The sequence below is a fragment of the Chiloscyllium plagiosum genome, unplaced genomic scaffold (genome assembly GCF_037043375.1).
Source record: "Chiloscyllium plagiosum isolate Xiang-an unplaced genomic scaffold, Cpla_swu_hap1 HiC_scaffold_34, whole genome shotgun sequence".
Taxonomy (NCBI): domain Eukaryota; kingdom Metazoa; phylum Chordata; class Chondrichthyes; order Orectolobiformes; family Hemiscylliidae; genus Chiloscyllium; species Chiloscyllium plagiosum.
In genome coordinates this window covers 35901959-35928568 of record NW_028270172.1, presented here as the reverse complement: position 1 = coordinate 35928568, position 26610 = coordinate 35901959, and the positions used below count along the sequence as shown (strand labels likewise).

General features: G+C 43.2%; 1 protein-coding gene across 3 annotated transcripts in view; it reads right to left on the bottom strand.

The window, feature by feature from the left end:
• dcdc2 (doublecortin domain containing 2) overlaps positions 1 to 26610 on the bottom strand; it is a 216555-nt gene that overhangs the window by 11650 nt on the left and 178295 nt on the right. For all 3 annotated transcript variants that reach the window (XM_043719166.2, XM_043719167.2, XM_087978604.1), the window contains exon 9: positions 3725 to 4540. In XM_043719166.2, the coding sequence (XP_043575101.2) occupies positions 3725 to 4540 (816 nt within the window). The remainder of the gene's footprint in view (positions 1 to 3724; positions 4541 to 26610) is intronic.

Sequence of the window (26610 nt, the reverse complement as noted above, 5' to 3'; positions counted from 1 at the left end):
CCACATTGCTGTGGGTCTAAAGTCACAAGTAGGCGAGACCAGGTGAGGACAACAGATTTCCTTCCCTGAAGGACATTAGTGAATCAGGTGGCTCTTTATGACAATCTACAATGGTCATCAGATTCTTAATTCCAGCTTTTTTTAAATCTTCCATGGTGGGAGTCAAGCCAAAACATTTGCTGAGTTTCTGGATTAATAGTTGCATGATAATACTGCTAGGCCTTAACTGCATTCTGACTCCCAGCTGTACTGTAGCACAAGGTAATTTTGAGGAGAGGCCTGTTCTGAGGAAGGGTCACTCGGCCTGAAACGTTGACTCTAATTTCTCTCCACAGTCGCTGCCAGACCTGCTGAGCTTTTCCAGCAATTTTTGTTTTTGTGTGTGAGGTATTTTGAGGGGTTTGCCAGTTAAAAATGAGGCACAAGGTTAAGGGGAGTGGAGAACAAGTGAGAGACCCTGATGCTCTACAAAAAGGCAAGTAGCTGACAGAAATCTATCACATGCTTCATGAAAGAGGGAAAAGCTGCAAACCAAGACATTTGTGCTACTTTGAACAAATTGTTAGAAAAATAGCATATTTAATGAAAAGTCAGGACTGTCTTTCAAACATTCAAATTAGGAGGAGGAGTCAGCAATTTGGTGCCTTGAGTCTGTTCCACAAATTGATAAGACCATGACTGATGGGACAGTGGTCCCTGTTTCCCAGTCTTCACCCTGTATATTTTGACTTTCTTGTTAAGTTTGCATTGAAAATATATCAGCCTACCTCCACTACTCTCTGGGGAAAAAAGCACAACAGATAACTAAACAAAAATTCTCTTTAGCTTCAGAAAACCCATTCTTGTATCTCATAGTTCTACACTCTCAGGTAACAGCAAACATCCTTTCAATGTCTACTCAGTCAAGTTACCTGAGGATATTAAATGTTTCAGTATGATTATCTCTTTTTCTTTTAAGCTCCAATGGTTTAGAGGCTGCTCAATCTTTCCTTCTAAGACAACTCCTTTATCCCTAGAGTCAACCAAGTGAACCTTCTCTGCATGCTTCTAATGCAGTTATATCCTTTCTTTGATAAGAAGATTAAAACTACACAGGACGCTAGATGTGGCCTCACTAACTCTATACAACTGGATCAAGGCATCCCTGTCTTTATATTTCAATCCCTTGCAATGATTGACATGGTCCATTTGCCTTCCATCACCTGCTCTTTCTGCATACCGACCTTTTGTGATTCAAGTGAACAAAGACAGCTGGATCATTCTATACCTGAAGCGGACACAATACATCTCCACTTAAATGATAAGCCACTTTTCTGTTCTTCCTACAGGAAGAAGAGTTCAAAAAGATTGACAAAAATGACTCCAGGGATGAGAAATTTCAGTTATGAGGATAGACTGCAGAGGTTGGCACTGTTTCCCTTGAAGAAAAGACTAATAGGAGATCACATAGATGTTTTCACAATCATGTGAGGTCTGGACAAAATAGAGAGAAACTGTTCTTACTCGTAAAATTATCAAGACTGAGACAGCACAAATTTAAAGAATTTTGCAAACATAGCAAATGCAGCATGAGAAAAAAATGGCATTTGGAATGCACTACCTGGAGGTGTGGCAGAAACAGGGACAACTAAGGCATTCAAGTTGGCACTGGCTGATTATTTAAATAGAAACAAGGTACAAGGTATAGGGAAAAGGGCAGGTGAACGGCACTACGTCTTATTGCTTACTGGACAGCCAGTGCAGACATGATGGACTGAATGGCCTCCTTGTGCTCTGTAACAATTCTGTGAATTCAATTTGAAAATGGTGGGATTAAGTAACATATCCATGCAACATTGCGAGAATAGCTGACACATTGGAAGAAGGCTCACTTGTACCACGTGATGAGTTACCAAATTTTTGATAATCCCCAAATTTTCGACCATCATCATTAGTTTTCATCATAAATTCCACGGTGGACAAGCTGGCCCTGGAGCCCATTGTCCCACACTCTCACTCTTAAAACCCTGCAATATGTTTCCTGTTCAAATATTTATCCAATTTCAGTATAAATGCTGTAATAAATGCTTCCTGGTCTTTTATAAACGTATACTGGCATAATATGCAACCTAGAAAGCAATTCTGTCTCAGGCGTCAGGCAATTTTTACTTTTATTACAGGGAAACAAAACAGGGGATGGTAAGTTAATGGCCTATTTTGCAGCTTATCTCATTTCCTTTCTGAGAAAAAAAGACATTGCAAAGTGTAAGCTGGGCTGTTGATTCATTTTGCCCACATTTGCCCTTCAACATTCTGGGCAATAATATTGACCAGAGATTGTGCAGGACCAGCCAAGGAAATACCAAAACTACAAGAGGAGGTCAGAAGCGGAGAATTCAGGGGCAAGTTACTCATGAACTCCCCAAAGCCTATTCATCATCGACAAAGTACAAGCCTTGATAAAATACAGCTCCAACAACACTCAAGAGGCTTGACACCAGCCAGGCCAAAGCAGCCAATTTGAGTAACATGTCATGCATCAACTTAAACATTCACTTCCTTTACCACAAGATTCAGTGGAACACCCTATCAAACTTCCTTCGATAGCACCTTCCAAACCTCTGTCACCTGGAAAAACAAGGACAGAGGATCTATTGGAAAATTATGACTACAAGTTCCTATTCTAGTCACTCTCCAACCTGAGTGGAAGTATATAATTCACCATTGGTAGATAATATCCTGGAATTGCCTCCCCAACAAGACCATTGGTATATTTACATCACATGGAATGCAATGGTTCAAGGTGGCAATTCACCATCATCTTCTCAAGGTCAACTGGGGATTCCAGAATATGTACAGCCCTTGGTAGTGATGGATACAAATTTTAAAAAAACATAATCCCTGTTATGTAAATATGGAGGATGGAAATTCATATAATTCTAATTTGTTGACTTCATCAAGTTGTGGAAATCAACTGATTTTTATTTTGTAAACTGTACAGTGCCCATGCCCATACTGAAGAAAATTTCCAGTAATGTAGCATAGCAAAGGAGATGATTACTTTCCACAAGATGGGCAAGATTTCAGTGCACAAAGAAGTAATTTATATTTATATGGAACCTTTAACCATCGTCAATGTCATAGAATCCCAACAGTGTGGAAACAGGCCCTTTGGCCCAACAAGTCCACACTGACCCTCTGAAGAGTAAACCACTCAGATATAGTCCCCTGCCCTATTATCCTATACTTGCCCCTGACTAATGCACCTAACCTACACATCCCTGAACACTATGGACAATTTAGCATGGCCAATTCACCTAACCTGCACATTTTTGGACTGTGGGAGGAAACTGGAGCACCCGGAGGAAACCCATACAGATACGGGGAGAATGTGCAAACTCCTCACAGATGGTCGCCTGAGACTGGAATTGAACTGGCACTGTAAGGCAGCAGTGCTAACCACTGAGCCACTGTGCAACCCCTGAAGTAATGTCCTAAAGCATTTCACAGCCAATGAATTATTGTTGAAGTTTTATCACAGCTGTATAAGTTAAACTTCCATATAGTTCTGAAACACAAACAGCAGGTGTTACATTTCTAGTTTATCTACTATGTTGGTATTATTTGAGGGCTGAATGTTGCCCAGATCACTGAGAAAAATCTCTCCCTCTCTCTTGAATAGTGCCCCGGGATGTTTCACCTCTGAGGGTTATAGCACAAAACAGAAATATCAAAAACTCATTACCTTGCTAAGTTCTTCTGTGGTCATCACTTCATTCTCTTTGTCAACCTCTTCCAGTGGGGTTTCTCCATCTGCAAAATGGTCTTCCAATTCCTGATCTAAGCCATTTTGTTGAAATTCGTCTTGCTTATGATGAAAATATTTATCTTCTTGCATCTCTTCCATTTGATCAACATCTTGCTCCTCTTCTTCCACAGGGTCAGAAATGTCTTCTGTTACATGATGATCAATTTCACTTTCTTCACCCATTATCTTTTCTTTATAAGGAAAATCACTCTGATAAAAAGATTTATCTTCTCCATTCTCTTCCACTTGATCAATATCTTCTACTTCTTCTTCTGCAAGGTCAGCAATTTCTTCTTCTTCCTGATGATCAATTTTACTTTCATCACCTGTTGTTTGTTCGTCATGAGGAAGATCATTCTGATTAAAAGATTCATATTCCTCATTCACCTCTGTTTGATCTTCCACCTCTTCTTCTGCAAGATCAGTCATTTCTTCTTCTATTTGATGATCAAGTTCACCTTCTTCACTCATTACCTCTTCTTTATAAGGAAGATTATTCTCATTATATTTTTTGTCTTCATTCTCCTCTGTTTGATCTTCCACCTCTTCTTCTGCAAGGTCAGCAATTTCATCTATCTGCTGATCAACTTCACTTTTTTTACTCTGTGAAATCTTAAGGATTTCATCCTCATTAAATGAATCATTGCAAGTTCCTTGCTCCACGTTTTGAGAATTTTCATGTCCTTCATGACTACTTTGTTCATTACAAGGCTCTGGTAGATCTTCCTCCTCATCAACAGTCTCTGCGGGTCTCTGAGCAAAATAAGAGAGAAATCAGAGAAAATATACATGACAAGCCAAAATATTTCACCAGCATTTCTGAGCAGCAATGCAAGAGAAAAAATAATTTTCTAATCAGATCAAAGTACAATTGCAGATAGCGTTACACCAGAAATCAGGGGTGCAAAAGGAAGTTAACCAAAGACATGAACTCAGCTTTCAAAACCTCAGGACTGATTCATGGGCTGAGAGTAATGCCTTCTGAGGAGGGCTTCAGCACAATGGTATGTACACTGTAGACATTAGAACATTGATGGATGATTTCAATGAAATATATACAATTGTTTGAGGGTTTGACAGAGTAAGATGCTAAGTTACAATTTTCCCAACCTGCATCTAGGATGTTATTTCTTGGGGCAAGTGCACTGGGTCAACCCAGCACCCTCATTTTAGCCTCACGGCCATATCCCTCTGTGCTGGTGGCTCTCTGAGGAATTACCTGCTGTATTCAGCCTGCAGTGACAGGCTCCATCAGGGCTATTGTCTGCCTTAACTACCTTAGATCAAACATAGGAGAATGAAGAAAAATATTTCAAGCAGAACCACCTTCCTCATATAGATCAGATGAGGAGTAAAGAAAGTGAAATTGATCAGCGGGTAGATGAAATTGCTGACCTTGCAGAGTTAAAAATCACACAACACCAGGTTATAGTCCAACAGGTTTATTTGGAAGCACTAGCTTTTGGAGCGCTTTTCCTTCATCAGGTGGCTGTGGAGCAGGACCATAAGACACAGACTTTATAGCAAAATAATCTTTACTTTCAGAAGTACTCACTCACCGACCCTACCTAGATGCTCACAGCATCCCTGCTTTGCATTACCTATTCACATTTGCCCTTCAGAAACAATATGAGGCTCATATTATTTCTGCCTTGTTTTTTCCGTTTAGTACAAACACAAAGGAAGAAAGCTTATCATGGTTGTCAGCAGGCCTCAGTAAAGTCAGTGGGGGATACTCTTCAGTAAAATGGTCCCGACACAGTAAGTCAAGGCAGCCTGGGCATCAATCTAGAGGCTGGGACATGGTCAGTCAGCCACTCAGGGCAGTCAGACGTTCTCCACAGAACAGGGTGAGGAACTGTAAGTTGGGCAGCCCACTATCCATCCAAACAAAAACAGAAATTGTTGGAAAAGCTCAGCAGATCTGACAGCACCTGTGGAGGGAAATCAAAGTCAACATTTTGTGTCCGGTCACCCTTCCTCAGAACTGTATCCGTCCATGTCTGTATGCCATGTTGAGAGTTGTTTTCCTCCTGTAATGAGGAAGATGCAGGTATTATGGGAGATGAACAAAGGTAGGACAGCTGTTACCCTTGGTACAGATGAGGCAGTGTCCCTGGCAAGCGAGTGGGAACTTCGCAGAGGACATGCAGGGTTATTGGTATCTGAGGTTGGGGTGAGGGACAGCAAGTGAAGGTGTTGCAGGTATTGGTGAGAGCGGTTGATCATGAGCCTTGGTGAGGGTTGGGTGCAGTAGCAGAGATAGAGTGAGTGTGAGGGATCAGAGAGAAGATAGCAGCACAAATGCTGGAAGACTGGAGAAGGTCACTGATATTCTTCCTGCAGACAGCCGACACTGCTTCGACATGGGTGCCAACCTCGGGCCAGTCTGGTGTCCTGGCATCCAGTTCTGTGGCAAAAGAAGTCCCACTTCTGCACAGCCCCTCAGCAGAACTTCCAGGTCCCTGCCCACACTGCAGGCTCCAAATTTACTTTGTCCACCACATCTCGGGAAAGCATCAGGAACCAGACATAGCAATCCTGGACTGACATGCTTGTCCAGGTTTTTAAAGATAGTGCATGTGCAACTACTATAGAATGCCTGTGGATTCAGGATGTCTGCTAAGCAGCATGTACTTCTCAGAATATGGGCAGGAATCAGACGTGAGGGAAACCATGGAGTGGGATAGATTTTTAATGACAAGAAAACTCATCAGGCCACATGGCGGACATTCCTCCAAAAAACTCGACACAAATCAAACTGAGCAAAAAAAAATGAAGATTCAGCCCTGAGTGTTGAAGTCATGGGTTAAGAGGTTCTTCTGTTGTATTCCAGATAGCATTGTTCAAAGCAGCACATAAAGTCAGAAATTGCATCATCCCCAAAGTTACTAATGTTTGTGTATTCTCTGAATCAATTTTAAATTAACTACAATCAGTCCCTGTCCACAAAACAGAATGCACTCCCCAGATAAATCTGCATTGTTAGTTCCTTCCTTCTGCACTGGTTCAAGAAGGATCTTCACGTTACACTTGTTTTCTTAGGCCCAGAGGCAGAAAGCAGGCAATTTTCAACAACTGCACAAAAAATATGTAATTTAATAAAAAGCTAAACTATAGGACAACTGTGAAACTGTTCAACAACTCTGCATATTTCTTCAAAGTAATTTTCAGTGATTTTTAATTCAGGTTGCTCACAGTTGGATGTTAATCCTTATTTCTGGTGTTAAATCTATTTTTAACTGTATTCCTAAAACTGCGGGTTACATCCTTAAATACACCAAAGAATAATTGTTCATAGAAAGAAAAAGAAAGACATTCTGGTTCACTTCCCAGTTGAGTTGGTTTGCTAAGAGTTTACATTTGTGACTGTAAAATAATTTTAGCATAAATTTGAGGCATAGTCTCTCCAGATTGTGGAACTTGTCCACAATTCCTCAATTTCACTTAAACGTGAAACTCAACCCCACGTTTTTCCTTCTTCTCCCTGATGCTAAAGATCAGTCTTATCTGTTTTCTAGGCTCAACATAATTTTTGTTACATGGAGGTGAAACACTATGGGATTTTCTTTTCTTTATAAAAACACTATTAAATTGTCATCAGGCATTGAACATCACAATTTTGTCTCAGTTACAGAAGCTGCACATAGCATTAATGGTCATTTATTTGTTATTTTTATACATATTCATAAAGGACATGTAGAGATGCAATTCTTTTCTCACAAATAATCAGCCTATTTTATGTTCTGACAACAGAGTGATTTTACATTAAAATGAATTAGGCTAAACCACTACTTCGTAGAATCATAAAGTATAACAGGTATTCACACAATAACTAAAGACTGAATGGCTTCTTTTCCTTCTCTTACCATGATATATGATTTAACCAGCTGAGGTTTACAAAAAGACAGCACTGAAATTTGACCAGCATTGAGTTACATAGAAAAATAGAAGATAGGAGCAGGAGGCCATTCAGTCTTTCGAGCTTGCTCCGCCATCCATCACGATCATGGCTTATCATCCAACTCAACAGCCTAATCATGCTTTCTCCCCATAACCTTTGATCCCATTTTCCCCCAAGTGCTATACCTAGCTGCCTCTTGATACATTCAATGTTTTGTCATCACCTGCTTCCTGTGGTAATGAATTCCACGGGCTCATCACTCTTTGGGTGAAAAAATGTCTCCTCATCTCAGTCCTAAATGGTCCATCTTGAATTCTCAGACTGTGACCCCTGGTTCTGGATACACTTACCATTGGGATCATCCTTCCTGCATCTACCCTGTCTAGTCATACAATCATAGAGATATACAGCATGGAAACAGTCCCTTCAGTCCAACCTGTCCACGCAGACCAGATATCCCAACCCAATCTAGTCCCACCTGCCAACACCCAGCCCACATCCCTCCAAACCCTTCCTATTCATATACCCATCCAAATGCCTCTTAAATGTTGCAATTGTACCAGCCTCCACCACATCCTCTGGCAGCTCATTCCATACACGTACCACCCTCTGCGTGAAAAAGTTGCCCCTTAGGTCTCTTTTATATCTTTTCCCTCTCACCGGTTCAGTCTGAATTTTAAAAGCCTCTGTTAGATCCCTCCTCACTCGTTTGAACTCCAGTGAAAACAATCCTATCCTAGTCAATCTCTCCTCATACATCAGTTCCCCATCCCCAGAATCAGCCTGGTAAACCTTCGCTGCACTCCCTCGAGAGCAAGAGCATCCTTCCTTAGAAAAGGAAACAAAAACTGCCCACAATATTCTAGGCGAGGCTTCACCAAGGCTCTGTATAACTGCAACTACATAACCTTGTTCCTGTACTCGAAACCTCTCACAGTGAAGGCCAACATACCATTTGCCTTCTTTACCGCCTGCTGCACCTGCATACCTACCTTCAGTGACTGGTGCACAAGGACACCCAGGTCCTGCTGCACACTCCCATCTCCCAGTTTACACCCATTCCGGTCTTAATCTGCCTTCTTGTTTTTGCCTTCCAAAGTGAATAACCTCACATTTATCCAAATTATACTGCACCTGCCATTAATTTGTCCTCTCACCCAATCTGTCCAGATCTTGCTGAAGGATCTCTGCATCCTCATCACAGTTCACCCTCCCACCCAACTTGGTATCATCTGCAAACTTTGAGAGATGTTACATTTTGTTCCCTCATTCAAGTCATTAAAATTTAATATATATTGTTTCACATTCATTGCATGAAGCATTGCCAGTTAAATTGCTTGGAGGAATTTAATCGTTGGTTTGACTGGGAAAGTGGAGGCGTCTGCAAGAAAAAGATCAATGATAATAGAATAGTCACTGGGAAGGGAATCCACAGCACTATTTGAACGCCAGTACTGACATTACACGAGATTACTAGTTCAGTCCGCTTTCATACAAGTATCGAAATTATCACTTTTACAACACCGTAGCTGTACAGAACACAATCTGAATAATTTGCACTGTCACACCAATCATACCACTTTCTTTCTTAAATTTTGCACTCTTAGTGCTGCAATTTTCCATTTGTTACACAGCAGCCTTTCAATTTTGGATTGGAGAGAAGAATGTGGTGTAATATCTCTAAGTTTACGCAATCTGAAACATTTTCATCTGAGTAATATTTTTCAGATTTAATGCATGCAGCATTACATTGATTACTTAAATTACTCAATTACTTTCCCTTTGAACATTTCATCAAGAGAATATTCAAAGCATAAACTTGCCACCACTGCACAATAGTAAACTAATTAGCACTTCATAGTCAACTGAAATCAAACCACAAAGAAACAGAATGTAGCATAAATCTATTGATTTTACTTCTTTACCAAATTAAGACTGCACATCTGAATAGCAGCTTAGTTTTTAAAAAGACAGCAAGATTGAGAAACATCATGGCAACTAATATGAATCAATTTCCATTCCACTGGCTATAAATAAAACCAAGTAGAGAGTGGAATCTTACAGAGGTCTGACTGACATTGGCTATGGTGAAATTTATGGCAGATTCGAGCGAGATGTCCAGTGAGACCTGTCTCAATGTCTGGAGGAATTCACTGCATCTTTTATGCATTTGCCAAGTGGTGAGGTGAATTTCTCATTATGCAGCGATGAGTTGCTCATTAAGGTGCACTTTTTTCTTAAGTGCTTTATTGGTGCCACAACTCACCTTATTAATATTCAGCTTTCTAACTCACGAAACCTGCCAAACAAGTCAGCTGTTGAGAATTTTTGACATGGAAGTCAGAGTTAGTACCTGGCAATTTCAACTAACCCCTGGTAGCAAGGAGCCTCAATGTTGCACAGCAACAAACAACATCTCAGGGCATAATCCAAGCAGCACCTACTGCAACTACCTCTCGTCCATGGACAGTGGCATTCAGAACTTGCACATGTCTATGTCCATTTTGGTGTCTCTCCAATTTACTTGGAGGCCATCTCAGAAGTATAGATTGATTTCGCAGCATACAAAGGCAACTAGCATTGGAAAATTTACACACAGGGACAGACATCTAGCTCATGGATTGGACCATTTTGGGGCTGCTTGCTTGCTCTCTTAGAGCTTGCTCACTGAGTGCCTAAGTACATAATCACAGCATTCATACATTCCTGACAATGCCTGTTAGCACACTAGTGCTTCAGCCAAAGCCAAAGTCATATTGACGTGCTCTTTTGTGCAGACACATACACAGGCTGCTTGCCAGTACGGATCTGTCTGTCCTGTGTGTTGGCGGTTGGGACATCTTGCTATACATCACACAAACACATCAATCAAACAACTATAGCATGTGCCAGCTGCCTGCGTGGCAAGCACAATGCACATTTATTCAACCAAATCGCCATGTTGAAAAGTAGTGTGGCTAGTCCTCAGTTCAGTCAAGCCTCTGTTGGTCAGTCCACACACAATCCAGGGACTTTACTGTAGTTAATCATCCACTTGGGACATTCACGATCAGGAGATTGGTTCAATTGCAGTCAGAGGAATTCACTACAGTCAGTCCTGTAGGGCCAACACCAGCAGTCAGGATGATCACTTATCGCCAGTCCAGGTGCAGGTGCAAGTGCAAAGACAGTTGTAAGGGGTTTGGTCAGTTATGTCTATGGTCTGCCTGTTAAAGTCAGACAGAGATCTGGGGTGCATGCAAAGATGGATGTCTGAGTGCTGATCATTAAGGAAGGGGCAAGGGGATCCTCTAGGGGCAGTGAAGGGATGGCTGCTGAAAGGGCTGGGGAGGTTGGGTTGGTCAGGGTGGAGAAGCCAAAATATTCGTAGAGTTGGGAAGATGAGTGTTCATTGGGCAAACTGAAGGTAAATGTGGGCATGGTTATTTGGAAAAGCTTGAGAGGGCATGGTACGCTACCAGAGGGGTCACTGGCAGTGATCATCATCGTGATCTGCACACAGAGAGCATAGAGGAACAAAGAGGGCATCGTTAAGATATCAGGCAGCACCGTGGCTCAGTGGTTAGCTCTGCTGCCTCACAGTGCCAGGGACCTGGGTTCGATTCCCGTCTCAGACGACTGTCTGTGTGTAGTTTGCACACACTCCCTGTGTCTGTGTGGGTTTCCTTCGGGTGCTCCAGTTTCCTCCCACAATCCAAAAGATATGCAGGTTAGGTGAATTGGCAGTGCTAAATTGCCCATAGTGTAAGGTGCATTAGTCAGGGGTAAATATAGGGTAGGGGAATGGGTCTAGGTGAGTTACTCTTTGGAGGGTCAGTGTGGACTTGTTGGGCCAAATAGCCTGTTTCCATACTGTAGGGAATCTAATCTAATTTAATGCCAGTATTTGGGGCAGTTGAAGGCAAAGTTCAATGTGTCAGGTCTCCACATGGTGGAGGATAAGTGGAAATGGATTGTTGAGGCCGTGCAAGGTAAAGGGTACATGGCAGTTCTGGGTGGGGTTACTTGGTGACCAGATGGAACCTGGTGCTAAGAGTCTCCTCCATGAGATGCAATCCTTGTTATCACTTGCTGTTCTCAAGACGTGAAATGCAGATGGAAAACAGCTGGGACAAGCCCAAGGTGGACAGAATCAGTGTCAGTTTGATGGGTGAAAGCACAAGCTCCACATCTGCTCGGTCATTGAAGGGGCAAACACATGAAGCAGGCATTGGCAAACTCCAGCAACATTTCACTTGTGATGATTTCATTGCCCATTTGCAGTGCACGCAGAGTAAACATGCTTAGGTTCCAAACACTGGTCAAAAGATGTTTTTCAACAAGTATTAGTACTCACAAATTGAACAGTAGCACCTCAATGATGCTGAAGATAATATCAATGATGTAAAAAAATGCCAGTAGGGCCAAAGGCAACCCATTACGTGCAATTTTCAATGGTGCTGTGGAAGGCGAAGACCATTCACTCATCGTCGGTCGTGTCAGTTTAACAATAGTTAACAATAGCTCATGACGCAGAGTGTTGGATTGTCCTTGGAGGAGGACATCCTCCTTGACTTGAGTGAGGCCTACTGACAATTTCCCTCCTTTGTGTCTGTGCCAAATAGTGAGGGAGGACAGAAGTTGCATGAACCTCATATCTCTGAGATGTAGCACTGTTGTGTAGAATTTCCTGTAAGTGGATTGGAGATGTGCCATGAGAACACATAGAGGCTGACACATATCAGATACCAATGTATGTGGAGGTGGGAAGTGTGTCACCTGAGATGTTGGTTCCCTGTGTCCAACACAGGTTGCTCAGAGCAGGTGCAAGCTCCATCTGCCAAGCGCTCGCTCTGCTTTCCACATCAAATTTTCTCAAATTCCAGCTTATCTGGTAACTTCGAGAAAGCTGAATGTTATGAGGTGAATTTAGCCATCAATAAGGCATTCAACAAATAATAATCTCCCTTAACCGGTACCTTGCTGCTGTCTGGTGAGAAACTTGCTCACTGAAATTGAAAAGCATAAAACATGCCACAAGGTGCTCCGATGCCATGATAGGTCTCAGCTGACTTCTCATTCACTTCTGCCACAAATTCCACCATAGCCCACATCATCATCCAGACCCCTGTAACATTCTACCCTTTCTTCCACAAATGGAAATAAAGTATAGATGAATAAGTCACTCACTCCTAACTATTTCATTTGCTACTGGAAAACACAAACTGTTGTCATTGTGCCCAACTGTGCATTCAAATAATTCGTAAGCATTTGCTTCCACTATCCTGAACAGAAGATCATTTGGATCATTTGCATCAAGCCTCAGCTTGTTTTAACCAGCTTATGCCTACTTGCCATTGCCCTGCCACCATTGTTTCATCCAATAAGAATTAATCCTCTCTGTTTAATATATCATCAATCACAGTCTTTTAAAGACAAAGACTGCAAACCTTTCGAAGTTGCCCTTACATCTCTATGATGAGCTTCATTATCTTTTGCAGCACCATAGAATCATAGAGATGTACAGCGCTGAAACAGACACTTTGATCCAACTCATCCATACCAACCAAACATCCTAAACTGATCTAGTTCCGTTTCCTGTCTGCGTCAGTGATCAGAACTGAATGATACCAAAAATATTGTTTGATCGGAGCAATGTAAAGCTACAACAGAATAATCACAAGTTAATAGTTCACTGATTTGGTGATAATTTGTTCAGCGGTATTCTTGTTTTGCCAATTTCCTTCACAAATGATTGATCCTGTTGACCCTCTTTAACTTTGAGATTCCTTTTAGCTTAGAAAGTTTGGTGAAACCCTGGGGAGAGCACAAAGGAGATCCATTACAGCAATACCAGGAATGAGAGATTTTAGATACAGGGTAAGATTAGAGAAATTAAGCTTATTCTCCATGGAGCAGAGAAGATTATGAGGTAGGAGAAAGTGAGGTCTGCAGATGCTGGAGATCAGAGCTGAAAATGTGTTGCTGGAACAGCGCAGCAGGTCAGGCAGCATCCAGGGAACAGGAGAATCGACGTTTCGGGCTGAATCCTGAAGAAAAGATTACGAGGTAACCTTATTGAGGTGTTCAAAGTTATGGACAACTTTGACAGGGTAAAGAAGGAAATTCTGTTTCCACTAGTTGGTATGTCAGTAACGAAGTATCATAATTTCAAGATTGTCCAGCAGAGAGCTAGGAGCGAAATGAGGAGAAACTTGATCACTCAAAGAGCAATAGGATTTGGAATGCACTATTTGGGAGATTGACAGAGGTGGATTCCAAGTGAGATTTATATTTGAAAGTGATGATTTCGAGGACTACAGAGAAAGGGCTAGCTGGTTAGCTCTTTCAGGGGTCAGTACAGACCAGTGGATCGAATGGCCCCCTCTGTACTGTAATATTCTATGATTCATTATCAATAAATTTCACAAATATCAAAAATAGAAAAAGACTCACACCATTCCTTGGCACTTCACTCACGTCTGAGGGGAAATTGCGGTCTTTGAAGAAGGAGGCTATCTGGGTTGCTCTCCACTGCATCTCCTCCACTTTCCACTCCTCCGCCCTTGAACCCCGCCCATCCAATCGCCACCAGGACAGAACCCCACTGGTCCTCACCTACCACCCCACCAACCTCCAGATACATCATATCATCCTTCGTCATTTCCGCCACCTCCAAACAGACCCCACCACCAAGGGACCGCAATTTCCCCCCAGATGTGGTTGACGATGCTCTCCACCACATCTCCTCCACTTCCCGCTCCTTCCTCCGCCCTTGAACCCCGCCCCTCCAAACGCCTAGCAGGACAGAACCCTACCAGCCCACCAACCCCCAGACACATCGTATCATCCTTCGTCATTTCCGCCACCTCCAAACAGACCCCACCACCAAGGATATAATTCCCTCCCCACCCCTATCAGCGTTCCGAAAAGACCACTCCTTCCGCGACTCCCTCGTCAGATCCACACCCCCCACCAACCCAACCTCCACTCCCGGCACCTTCCCTTGCAACCGCAAGAAATGCAAAACTTGCACCCACAACTCCCCCCTCACTTCCCTCCAAGGCCCCAAGGGATCCTTCCATATCCATCACAAATTCACTTGCACCTCCACACACATCATCTATTGCATCCGCTGCACCCGATGTGGCCTCCTATACATTGGGGAGACAGGCCGCCTACTTGCGGAACGGTTCAGAGAACACCTCTGGGACACCCGCACCAACCAACCCAACCACCCCGTAGCTGAACACTTTAATTCCCCCTCTCACTCCGCCAAGAACATGCAGGTCCTTGGCCTCCTCCATCACCAGACCATGGCAACATGATGCCTGGAGGAAGAGCAACTCATCTTCCGCCTATGAACCCTCCAACCACAAGGGATGAATGCAGATTTCTCCAGCTTCCTCATTTCCTTCCCCCCAATCCTCAGACTCAGCACCGCCTTCTTGACCTGCAATCTTCTTCCCGACCTCTCCGCGCCCACCTCCTTCCACCTATTGCATTCCCAACGCCCCTCCCCCAAGTCCCTCCTCCCTACCTTTTATCTTAGCCTGCTTGGCACACCTTCCTCATTCCTGAAGAAGGGCTTATGCCCGAAATGCCAATTCTCCTGCTCCTTGGATCCTGCCTGACCTGCTGCACTTTTCCAGCAACACATTTTTCAGCTCTGATCTCCAGCATCTGCAGTCCCCACTTTCTCCTAATCACTCAAGGTACTCTCTCTCACATGTTGGATTAAAACAATTCATAGCTCTAGAAATGCTCTCACATTTATTATTAATCCCCCTCAAATGCACAGGTCAAACCCACATGCGACTAGTTCAAAGTCCAAACTCTAACATAAATGAAATGACTAAAACTCACAAGCTTTACCTCACAGTATAAAAACAGCCTTTCCTTTCTTTCATTGACTATGTGGCTTAGAAAGAGTAAGACAGAAGACTTGGATGTATGGATGCTGTAAAAATAATGAAAATTCTGTTACACATATAGATTTTACACTAATTAGGGATCCTCTATACTTTCAAAATTAAGCTGTGCCACTGATGTCCAAGTTTTTTAAAGTTTTATTAATATTAAAAATATATATGAGAAAATATAAAAAAGATTATTTGCAATGTAGAATTACATGGAAAACAGGCAAATATTCTTACAACAGAATATGTAGAACAGAACACAATTATCAAAAAAAGTTAATTATCCACGAAGTTAAGACTTTTTATCCTGCTATGCCTTCTGTTTCAAAGAATCCAATTTATCTCACATTCCTTGTTCCTTATCTGGAGATCAAATAGAGTCTTCGGACAAGGAGCAAATTAATCCAGAGCATGTACAACAAACTGTTTAATTATATGCACTTTTCTTAAGTAGAAGAGCCAGGGGGGGACATAAGAAGTCATTGGCAGATAAGATCAGGCTTTCCATAGATATACCGGGAATAAAAGAATGACTAGAGTAAGATTAGGGCCAATCAAGCATAGTAGTGGGAAGTTATACATAGAGTCAGAGGAGATAGGGAAAGTGCTAAATGAATACTTTTCGTCAGTATTCACACTAGAAAAAGACAATGTGGTCGGGGGGTATACTGAGGCACAGGCTACTAAACTAGATGAGATTGAGATGCATAAGAAGGAGGTATTAGCAATTCTGGAAAGTGTAAAAACAGATAAGTCCACTGAGCTGGATGGGAATTATCCTCGGATTCTCTGGGAAGCCAGGGAGAAGATTGCCAAGACTTTGGCTTTGATCTTTATGTCGTCATTATCTGCAGGAGTAGTGCCAGATGACTGGAGCATAGCAAATGTTGTTCCCTTGTTCAAGAAGGGGAGTAGAGACAACCCTGGAAATTAAAGACCTGTGAGCCTTACTTTGGTTGTGGGCAAAGTGTTGGAAAGTATTATAAGAGATAGGATTTATAATCATCCAGAAAGGAATAAGTTGATTAGCATTAGTTTTGTGAAAGATAGGTCGTGCCTCACAAACCTTATTGAGTTCTTTGAGAAGGTGACCAAACAGGTGAGGGTAAAGCTGTTGAGGTGGTCTATATGGATTTCAGTAAGGCATTTGATAAGGTTCCCCACAGTAGGCTATTGCACAAAATACGAAGGTACGGGATTGAGGGTGACTTAGGTGTTCGGATCAGAAATTGGTTAGCTGGAAGAAGGCAGAAGGTAGTGGTTTAAGGGAAATATTCATCCTGGAGTTGAGTTACTAGGACCTGTTTTGGGTCCACTGGTGTTTGTCATTTTTATAAAAGACCTGGATGAGGGCATAAAAGGATGGCTTAGTACATTTGCAGATGACACTATGGTTGGTAGAGTTGTTGATAGTGATGAAGGATGTTGTAGATTACAGAGGGACATAGATAAGTTGCAGAGCTGGGCTGAGAGGGTTCAGAGGGTATTTACGAGAATGTTGCCTGGTATGGAGGGAAGGTCTTACGAGGAAAGGCTGAGGGACTTGAGGTTGTTCTCATGAGAGGCAAGAAGGTTGAGAGGTGACTTAATTGAGGCATATAAGGTCATCAGAGGATAAGATAGGTTGGACAGTGAGAGCCTTTTTCCTCAGATGGCGATGGCTAGCACGAGGGGAAATAGCTTTAAATTGAGGGATGATAGATATTGGAAGATGTCAGAGGTAGTTTCTTTACTCAGAGAATAGTAGGGGCGTGGAATGCACTGCCTGCTACTGCACCAACCAACCCCACTGCCCCATGGCCAAACACTTCAACTCCCCCTCCCACTCTGTCAAGGACATGCAGGTCCTGGGCCTCCACCATTGCCACTCCCTAACCACCTGCGTCTGGAGGAAGAACGCATCATCTTCCGCCTCAGGACCATCTAACCCCACGGCATCAATGTGGATTTCACCAGTTTCCTCATTTCCCCTCCCCCCACCTTATCCCAGATCCAACCTTACAACGGCACTGCCCTCATGACCTCTCCTACCTGTCCATCTTCCTTCCCACCTATCTGCTCCACTCTCCCCTCTGACCTATCACCATTAACCCCACCTCCAGTACTCTGAGCTACCTTCCTCCAGACCCTCCCCCCTCCCATTTACCTCTCCACCCCCCGAGGCTCACAGCCTCATTCCTGATGAAGGGCTTTGCCTGAAACATCGATTCTCCAGCTCCTCGGATGCTGCCTGACCTGCTGTGCTTTTCTAGCACCACGTTCTCTACTCCAATCTCCAGCATCTACAGTCCTCAATTCTGCCTGCAACAGTAGTAGACTAGCCAACTTTACAGGCATTTAAATGGTCATTGGCTAGGCATATGGGCAAGAATGTAATAGTGTAGGATAGATGAGCTTCAGATTGGTTCCACAGGTCGGCGCAACATTGAGGGCCGAAGGGCCTGCACTGCGCTGTAATGTTCTATGTTCTATAAGTGCTTCCTCCAAGATCATGTTTTGCAACCTTCTGTCTATCAGCTATTAGGTGTTATTGCTCTAAGGTGTTTGATTCATCTTCATAGCTTAACTATAATAGTCTACGCTGTCAGTTTATCATTGAATACTTCGATTACACTGTCAGTGTTCTTTCAAACCAATGCATTCACTTTACCCTTATTGTACAAACCAATATTATATCTGTATTTTGTGGTTGCTTGCATCTTTGTTGGGATTGCAATCATGATTTTTTTTGGAAATCTTGCAGTAATTTAATTTACATAGCTCCTCTATGGTGGTATGGTTGTCATTTTAAAATGTGCAGCAAAATAAATAACAAATGATTTAAGACAGTGACATTAATATGTGTTAAGGCTTTGTGCCAACACTTCCTTCCTGAAATGAAAGCCCTTAAAAGTTGTAGTATTCCTGACTCCTTCAAACAAAAACAGAAATATTTCTTCAAGTCAGCTCGTTCACATATAAGCATCTAAATGTTTCTTGACATGAGGTTTGTGATGAATTCAAAAGAACAGGGCTTCAAATGTCAATGTACAGGAAGCTTTATTAGTGGTACAAAATGATCAAATATGGCAGAGACTTCACTGGCTTTTGTACTGCTAAACCATGGAAAAGTGATATACAGAAAATAGTTGCGTTGTGATAAAAACATTGGATTCAGCCAGCTCTGAGTCCAAGTTATGGCAAGCCCTTTGAAAGGAATTCCACCCTGAAGCCTAGTGTGTTTTCTAGCTGTATCTACCAAATACATGGTGATAGGGGATGGGAAGCTTTACACTCTTGGTGTCCTTTTCTCACAAGGAGACAGGGCAGTGCTAGTGGCATTCAGCCAAAGGATGAATGATACACAACTCTCCCAAACGTCTCCACTCCCTAAGGCAAGAAGATGTCAGAGCATAAATAGGCCATTCAGCCCATTGAGTCAGCTTTGCCACTCAATTAGGTCAATGCTGATCTGATAACCCTCACCTTTACTTTCCTGCCTTTTCCCCATAACCCTATATTCCAAAAGATCATAAGAAATAGGAACTGGAGTAGGCCTTTCAGCCCCTCAAGCCTGCTCTGCCACTCAATAGGATTCCCTTCCTGATGAAAACCTGTCAACCTCAGCCTTGAATGTATTTAAATGACCCAGTCTTGACAGCCCTCTGAGGTAAAGAATTTCACGGATTCACTGCCCTCTAAGTGAAGAAATTTATCCTCATCTCTGTTTTAAATGGGTGACCCCCTATTCTGAGATAATGCACCTGGTTCTAGACTCTCCCACAAGAGGAAACAACCTCTCTGCATCTGCCCTGTCAACTCCCCTAAGAATCTTGTAAGTTTCTATAAGATTACCTCTCATTCTTCTAAATTGCACTGAGTATATGCCCAACCTATTCAACCTCTCCTCATGAGGCAGTTCCTCCATGCTTTACATCAACCGAGTGAGCCCTCTCTGAGCTATCCGCAATTCCAGTTTCTCTTTTCTTAGATTAGGGGCTCAAAAGTGTTCACAATATTCCAGCTGTAGTCTGACTAGAGCCTTGTATTGTTTTCACAAAATATTCTCAATTTTATACCCCATTCTCTTTAATTTAAAGGCCAACATAGGGATCACAATTTCAAGATCGCAAGCGAGCGACAAATGAGATGAGGGAAACATTTGTACTCAGAGAGTTGTTAGGATTTGGAATGCAGTTTGGGAAAGTGGTGGATGTGGATTCCAAATGAAGTTTCAAAGGAGAGCTGAAATATATATATAACATGGAAGTGATTGAAGTTAGAGGGCTACGGAGATAGAGCTGGAGAATGGGACTAGCTGGGTGGGTCTTTCAGGAGCTGGTATAGACATGATGGGACAAATGGCCCCCTTCTGTACTTGTGCAAAATTCTATGATTCTATTGTTCCCCATTAACTGCTAAAATTTTGTGATTCACGGATGAGGACCCCTTCTGTTCCATTGCTTTCTGCAGTCTTTCTCCATTTTAATAATATTTAGCTCCTCTATTTTTCCTGCCAAAGTGCACAATATCACATTTTCCCCAAATCCATTGGCCATGTTTTTGCCAACAACTCTTCAGAGATGGCTGAGCACTGTCAACTCCACCCTGCCCACCCACCTCAACTCCTACCCCGTAACCCTCCCACCGTTTCCAGTTCTTGGAAGTTCAAGCTAAGGAAGTTCAACTTGCTCCTGGGAAGACCATTGGCATTCCTGGCTCCTCCACATGTGTTCCCAGAGTTGCCTGATGAAACTGCCAGTGCCAAAAGTGTCCAGCCAAGCAGACTTCTGCCACCCTAGCTGCTTAATGTAGGAGTGCACTCAGCCATAATGGGAGGGAGAGGTAGAACAAAACTTATTGAGGGTACTTTAGTGAATGGACTGTGAGACTGTCCAATGTTTTTATATCATTGATTTGAATTTACATCTTGTTTGTCTCTATGTGTATCCCCCAAATGTCATTGATACAGCATGGAGCTCAACTTTATGGCCACAGACAATGTTCTATGAATGGAGATCTGTGCTAAGAGTCTGCTGCATCACCTGGAAGCAAGAGGAAAGAAGTACATATTGGACAATGGATTTACTTATGCCTTTGGCCCTCATTGTAGAACATCCCTATTCTTTTGCGGCCTCTGTGTCCTAAAGTATAGTTGTGAATGAACTGATCAGTGAGGTCAGCAGCGGAGAGGTGAAATACACCAGTCTGGCCAGAGGATGGGAATCTCACAGGTCTGTGACCTGTACAGTACATTGGACTGTATGCAATTTTCTTTCTCTTTGAAAGCATTGGTTCCTCACAGGTTGAGTAACTTACCCCAACCATTCCCGAGTGTGGCCACAGTCACTTGCTTCCCCATTGCTTCAAAGTTTCAGTGCAATGGAAGATGACAGAGAGCATTCCTTGGCCAGTAACTTGCAGAATCCCCAGAATAAGCCAGTGTGTCCCCAAATATCCACATCTCCTTCCTAGTAGTCCTCCCCATGAATCCCACAGGCTTCATACATCCATACTGTTCCAACCTTTCGACATGAGTCTACAGTTGCCTAACATCCTCTCAACTGTATCCATTCTCCACCCCCAGTCTCAGCATAAGTGTTGACCATGCTAGGAGTGGTCATTTACTATTTCCCCATCCTTCAACTGTGGATGAATTACTGCCCCTCACACATGACCCCCAGTTCTCATCCATGCTGTATCAGTGGCATATCCATGCAGATATTGTTGCCCACTCCTTTACAAGTGACATCTCCCAAATCTCCCAGCCTGCACCATTCACTTCTGAAAAGTAACTTGCTGAGTTTCCTTCTCACAGGACTGGCCACTCTTGCCCATCCCCCACCCTTCCCCTTGGTTTCTGCAGATGGACCACACAGACTGAACCAACCCCCAAAGTGGACAGTCTGGACGAGGGTCCCCAGACCCCTGACTGATGGCTGTACTGTATCATTCCCTAACTTTGACAGCCCTATTTCCCCAGATTATGGAGCCACAGGGTTTACCATGACTGACTTACCAGATCACAGAGGCACGAACCCCGTACTGAAATCACTCTGACCAGCTGTCTGACCATGGCCAAGATCCACAGTCCCGTATGGGAGGTTGCCCTTGACTGAGGGGTACATCCATGGATTTTGGGAACAAACATTCTCCTAAGATTGCTTGCTTGCTGCACATGGTGTGTGCTTTGGTGTAAGCTGCTGGCATATGATGCAGGTGTGCGATTGCTCACTGCCATACTGCAAGGTATATGCTCCTTTGATTGAGGACTGCTGACCAGTAAGGTAAGCTACTTGGTTGTCTGCCTCTGTGAATTGGCGTGGCACAACAAGGCATGGCTGGTGCAAGCAAGTGATTAAGCATGATATGAGTGAATAACCAAGAAAGCAGGCAGGCAGCCCTGAGATGTGACCTGGGTGCCTGTCTGTGCACACTAAGTGTCCTTGCAGCAATATCTCAACGCTAGCTGCTGGTGTGCCCTGTAATGCACATCTGTGCTTCTATAATGCCCTGCCTTGGCAAAGCTGAGGTGCAACGATGATCATGCAGAGTTGGCAAATAGCAATTGCCAATGCATGCGGACAACAGGTGTGGCAGCTCCTGCCCATGGTTCATGCCTCACAATGCAGCATGGAGGTCCTTAGGAGCAAGCAGCAAGCTGAATCTGCCTTTTGTTTCCTTGTCCAATTTACTTGATATCCAGTTGGTTGGTGCATTTGCAAAGATGGAAGGCTGAATATTAATGGGCTTATTTGGGCCGTCAACAAGGCAAAAATCTCTTTTAATTAGCAACTTGCTGCTGCCTACTGAGAAACTTGCCCTGCTGCTTATCAGCTGCCCCTCAGTTCCAAATGCCAGGCCCCATGATCAGAAGCAGAGTAGCGTTAAATTAGGAAAAATGCAGAGACCACTAGCAGCTTGTAGTTTTATTTGTCAGTCATACTGCATGACGACAGGACAACCAGCAACTAGGTTTACACAAGTGGCTATAGAATGAATTTCTTAAGTGGTCATTAGTTGGTCAGTCAAAGGCCTCAGGTTGATACTGGACAGGAAAGTTCAACCATTTCATCCCTGGACCTAACTTTGGTGAACCCAGGAAAAGGCAGGGTGTTCATACACCATTCCATACTCCTCTCAACCGGAATAAATGTACCTCCGCCCCCATCCTCCAAATACACCGTGAGAGGCGGCAATAAACTCTCCCCTATATTTCTCTTTTCATTCATTGACCACATAGTTCATCTTGCTGGAAAGCAAATAAATCAGCCATATTAAACAAAATGCCTAACTGGAATAACATCCTTCTGACTTTAAATGAAGTAAATGGATGAGGTGCATATATTGGGGGATTTCTGAAAATCAAGTGAATCTAATTATGAGGTAAAGAAGCAACATTTTTGAATCTTCTTTTACACTTCAGCTGGATGAAATATCTTGTTAGTTCTCCCTTTGCTTTATTTTATGAATATCACTGTACAAACTCCACACCATGCGTTTGCAAGATTTGAATCTCTATGAATTTGGCGTTCCAAATGGACTCTCTGACCTTGGAGCCTAGATTACAGGAAACACAATGCCTATGTGAGTGCTCAACATTAGCTTGCCTATTCACCAGACAGATGTTTGACAGAGTGACCAGATGCCCTGGACCCATCTGTTTCCCAGGTAAGTGGCCCCTTCTTGAAAGTGTGGTGTGGAGAGTGAAGGAGATCATATCCATCATGAATTGCCAGAGGGAGAATTCTCCTGAGCTTGAGTTAATCAGAAATGAATCATCATAGTGAAGGACAGTTTCACTGTACATCAAGAGTAGAAGTCAATACAGAAAGAAAACATCTCCTCATGTAAACCTTCCACCAACAGCGAGGTTATGGAGTACAAAATTAAAATGTCATTGCCAATTCTTAGCAGGTTAACATTTTAAACTTTCATTTATTTCCTCCTCAACCTGACAGTACTGACCTCTTGTCGAGCCGTGATTCCTCTGGTCCCTCTCAATGTTAATGTTCTGGCTTTCATCCAGACAGTGAAACTTCCTGTTTGAATTGCACTAAAGTTATTTCTATCTGTTTCACTGCACCAAAGTGGTCCTAACTAAAGTGTCAAACATTGTGTGGCTGTGATCAGGGTGCAGTCTCCACCTTGCCTTCCTTAACCCCATGCAGATTTCAATGTGATCCTTTGCTACATTTTTCGCCAGTGGAACTGCCCAGTTTTGTTACAGTCATAGAGTCATAGAGATGTACGGCATGGAAACAGACCCTTCAGTCCAACTCATCCATGCCTTCCAGATATCCTAACCTAACCAAGTCCCATTTGCCAGCATTTGGCCCATATCCCTCTAAACCCTTCCTATTCATATACCCACCCAGATGCCTTTTAAATACCGTAATAGTACCTGCCTCCACCACTTCCTCTGGCAGGTCATTGCATACATGCACCCTCGGTTTGAAAATGTTGTCCCTGAGATACCTTTTAAATCTTGCCCCTCTCACCTTAAACCTATGCGGTTTGGTTTTGGACTTCCCCTCCCCAGGAAAAGAACTATCCATGCCCCTCATAATTTTATAAACTTCTATAAGGTCACCCCTCAGCCTCTAAAGCTCCAGGGATAAAAGTCCCAGTCTATTCAACCTCCCCCTATAGCTCAAGCTTTCCAATCCTGGCAACATCCTTGTAAATCTTTTCTGAACCCTTTCAAGTTTCACAACAGCTTTCCTATAGCAGGGAGACCAGAACTGCACACACAGTATTCCAATAGTGGCATAACCAATGTCCAATACCAATACAGCTATAACATGACCTCCCTACTCCTATACTCAATACTCTGACCAATAAAGGAAAGCATACCAAATGCTTTCTTCACTATCCTATCCACCTGTGACTCCACTTTCAAGAAACCATGAGCCTGCACTCCAAGGTCTCTTTGTTTAGAAACATTCCCCAGGACCTTACCATTAAGTCCTGCCCTGATTTGCCTTTCCAAATTCAGCACCTCCCAATTATCCAAATTAAACTCCATCTGATCAAGATCCCGTTGTACTCTGAGGTAACCTTCTTCGCTGTCCACTACGCCTCCAATTTTGATGTCATTTGCAAACTTACTAATCATACCTCATATGTTCACATCCAAATCAATTATATAAATGACAAAAAACAGTGGACCCAGAACCAATCCTTGTGGCACACCACTGGTCACAGGCCTCCAGTCTGAAAAGCAACCCTCCACCACCACCCTCTGTCTTCTATCTTGGAGCCAGTTCTGTATCCAATAGCTAGTTCTCCTTCTATTCCATGTGACCTAAACTTGCGAACCAATCTACCATGAAAAACCTTGTCATATGCCTTACTGAAGTCTATATAGATCACATCCACCACTCTGCCCTCATCAATCCTCTTTGTTACTTCTTCAGAAAACTCAATCAAGTTCCGGAGCCACAATTTCCCACGCACAAAGCCATGTTGACTATCCCAAATCAGTCCTTGCCTTTCCAAATACATGTACATCCTGTCCCTCAGGATTCCCTCCAACAACTCGCCCACCACTGACGTCAGGCTTACTGGTTTATAGTTCCCTGGCTTTTCCTTACATTTCTTAAATAGTGGCACCACGTTAGCCAACCTCCAGTCTTACAGCACCTCACCTGTGGCTATTGATGATACAAATATCTCTGCAAGGGGCCCAGAAATCACTTCCTTAGTTTCTCACAGAGTTCTAGAATACACCTGATCAAGTCTCGGGGATTTATCCACTTTTATGCATTTTAAGACATCCAGCACTCTTCCTCTGGACGTATTCAAGATGTCGCTATTAATTTTTGAACTGACTTCACTTGAATCCACTCTTAGCTGCCTTAACATTGCCAAAGCACCTACAACAATTAGCACCTCTTCTCATTCCCAGTGACCTCAAGTTGCCCAGTGATCTATCCTTGGCTTCTGCTCTTACTCACTTATATGCCATTTCATGACATTATCTGTAGGCACTAGGTCAGCATTCACCTACTTTTACAATGCACTTTCTCTTTCAAGCATCACTGTCCTTGTGGTGTTAAGATTCCTAATAACATCCAATCTTGGAATAAACAAAATCATCCAATAAAGGACTAAATACATTGTCTCCACCTCCTGTCAGAAACACATGTACATCACAGAGAACCCACCTCCCTCAACTAGCACTGACTCAAATTGAATCCCAGGGTTCAAACTTACTGGAAGTCAAGTTTTATGGAAAGTTTCTCTCTACAAGTCACGGTAAGTTTCCTCATGCTGCTTTTCCAAACTCATCTCATGAACTCAGTACCATACTCTTGCGACACACCATTTCTCTGATGCTAGCCCGATTCTCCCACTCACCAGAGAAGGAAGTCCATGCCACTACCACAATATCTCAGGATCTCTGAGATCAGCACCATATTTAAAAGACTGCTGTGCTCCTGGTTAAGTGTTGGCAGTCTGGAGATGCCCTGCACAGCTTGAGATATTTGACCCAGACACAGCAGACAAAGGGAAATTGTCCCTACCACATTGCAGGAGAAAGTGAGGACTGCAGATGCTGGAGATCAGAGCTTAAAAATGTGTTGCTGGAAAAGCGCAGCAGGTCAGGCAGCATCAAAGGATCAGCAGAGTGGGCTGGCAGGATGAGGTGTCATGACCTCCTGTCCCAGTACTGTAGAAGAGGATGGCTGTCTTCTCCACCAGTTGCCTGTCTGCAATGTGGGAGGATAAAAATGTGTTGCTGGAAAAGCGAAACAGGTCAGGCAGCATCAAAGGATCAGGAGAATCGACGTTTCGGGCATAAGCCCTTCTTCAGAAATGAGGAGGGTGTGCCAAGCAGGCTAAGATAAAAGGTAGGGAGGAGGGACTTGGGGGAGGAGCGTTGGGAATACGATAGGTGGAAGGAGGTTAAGGTGAGGGTGATAGGCCGGAGAGGGGGTGGGCGCGGAGAGGTCGGGAAGAAGATTGCAGGTCAAGAAGGCGGTGCTGAGTCTGAGGGTTGGGACTGAGATAAGGTGGGGGGAGGGGAAATGAGGAAG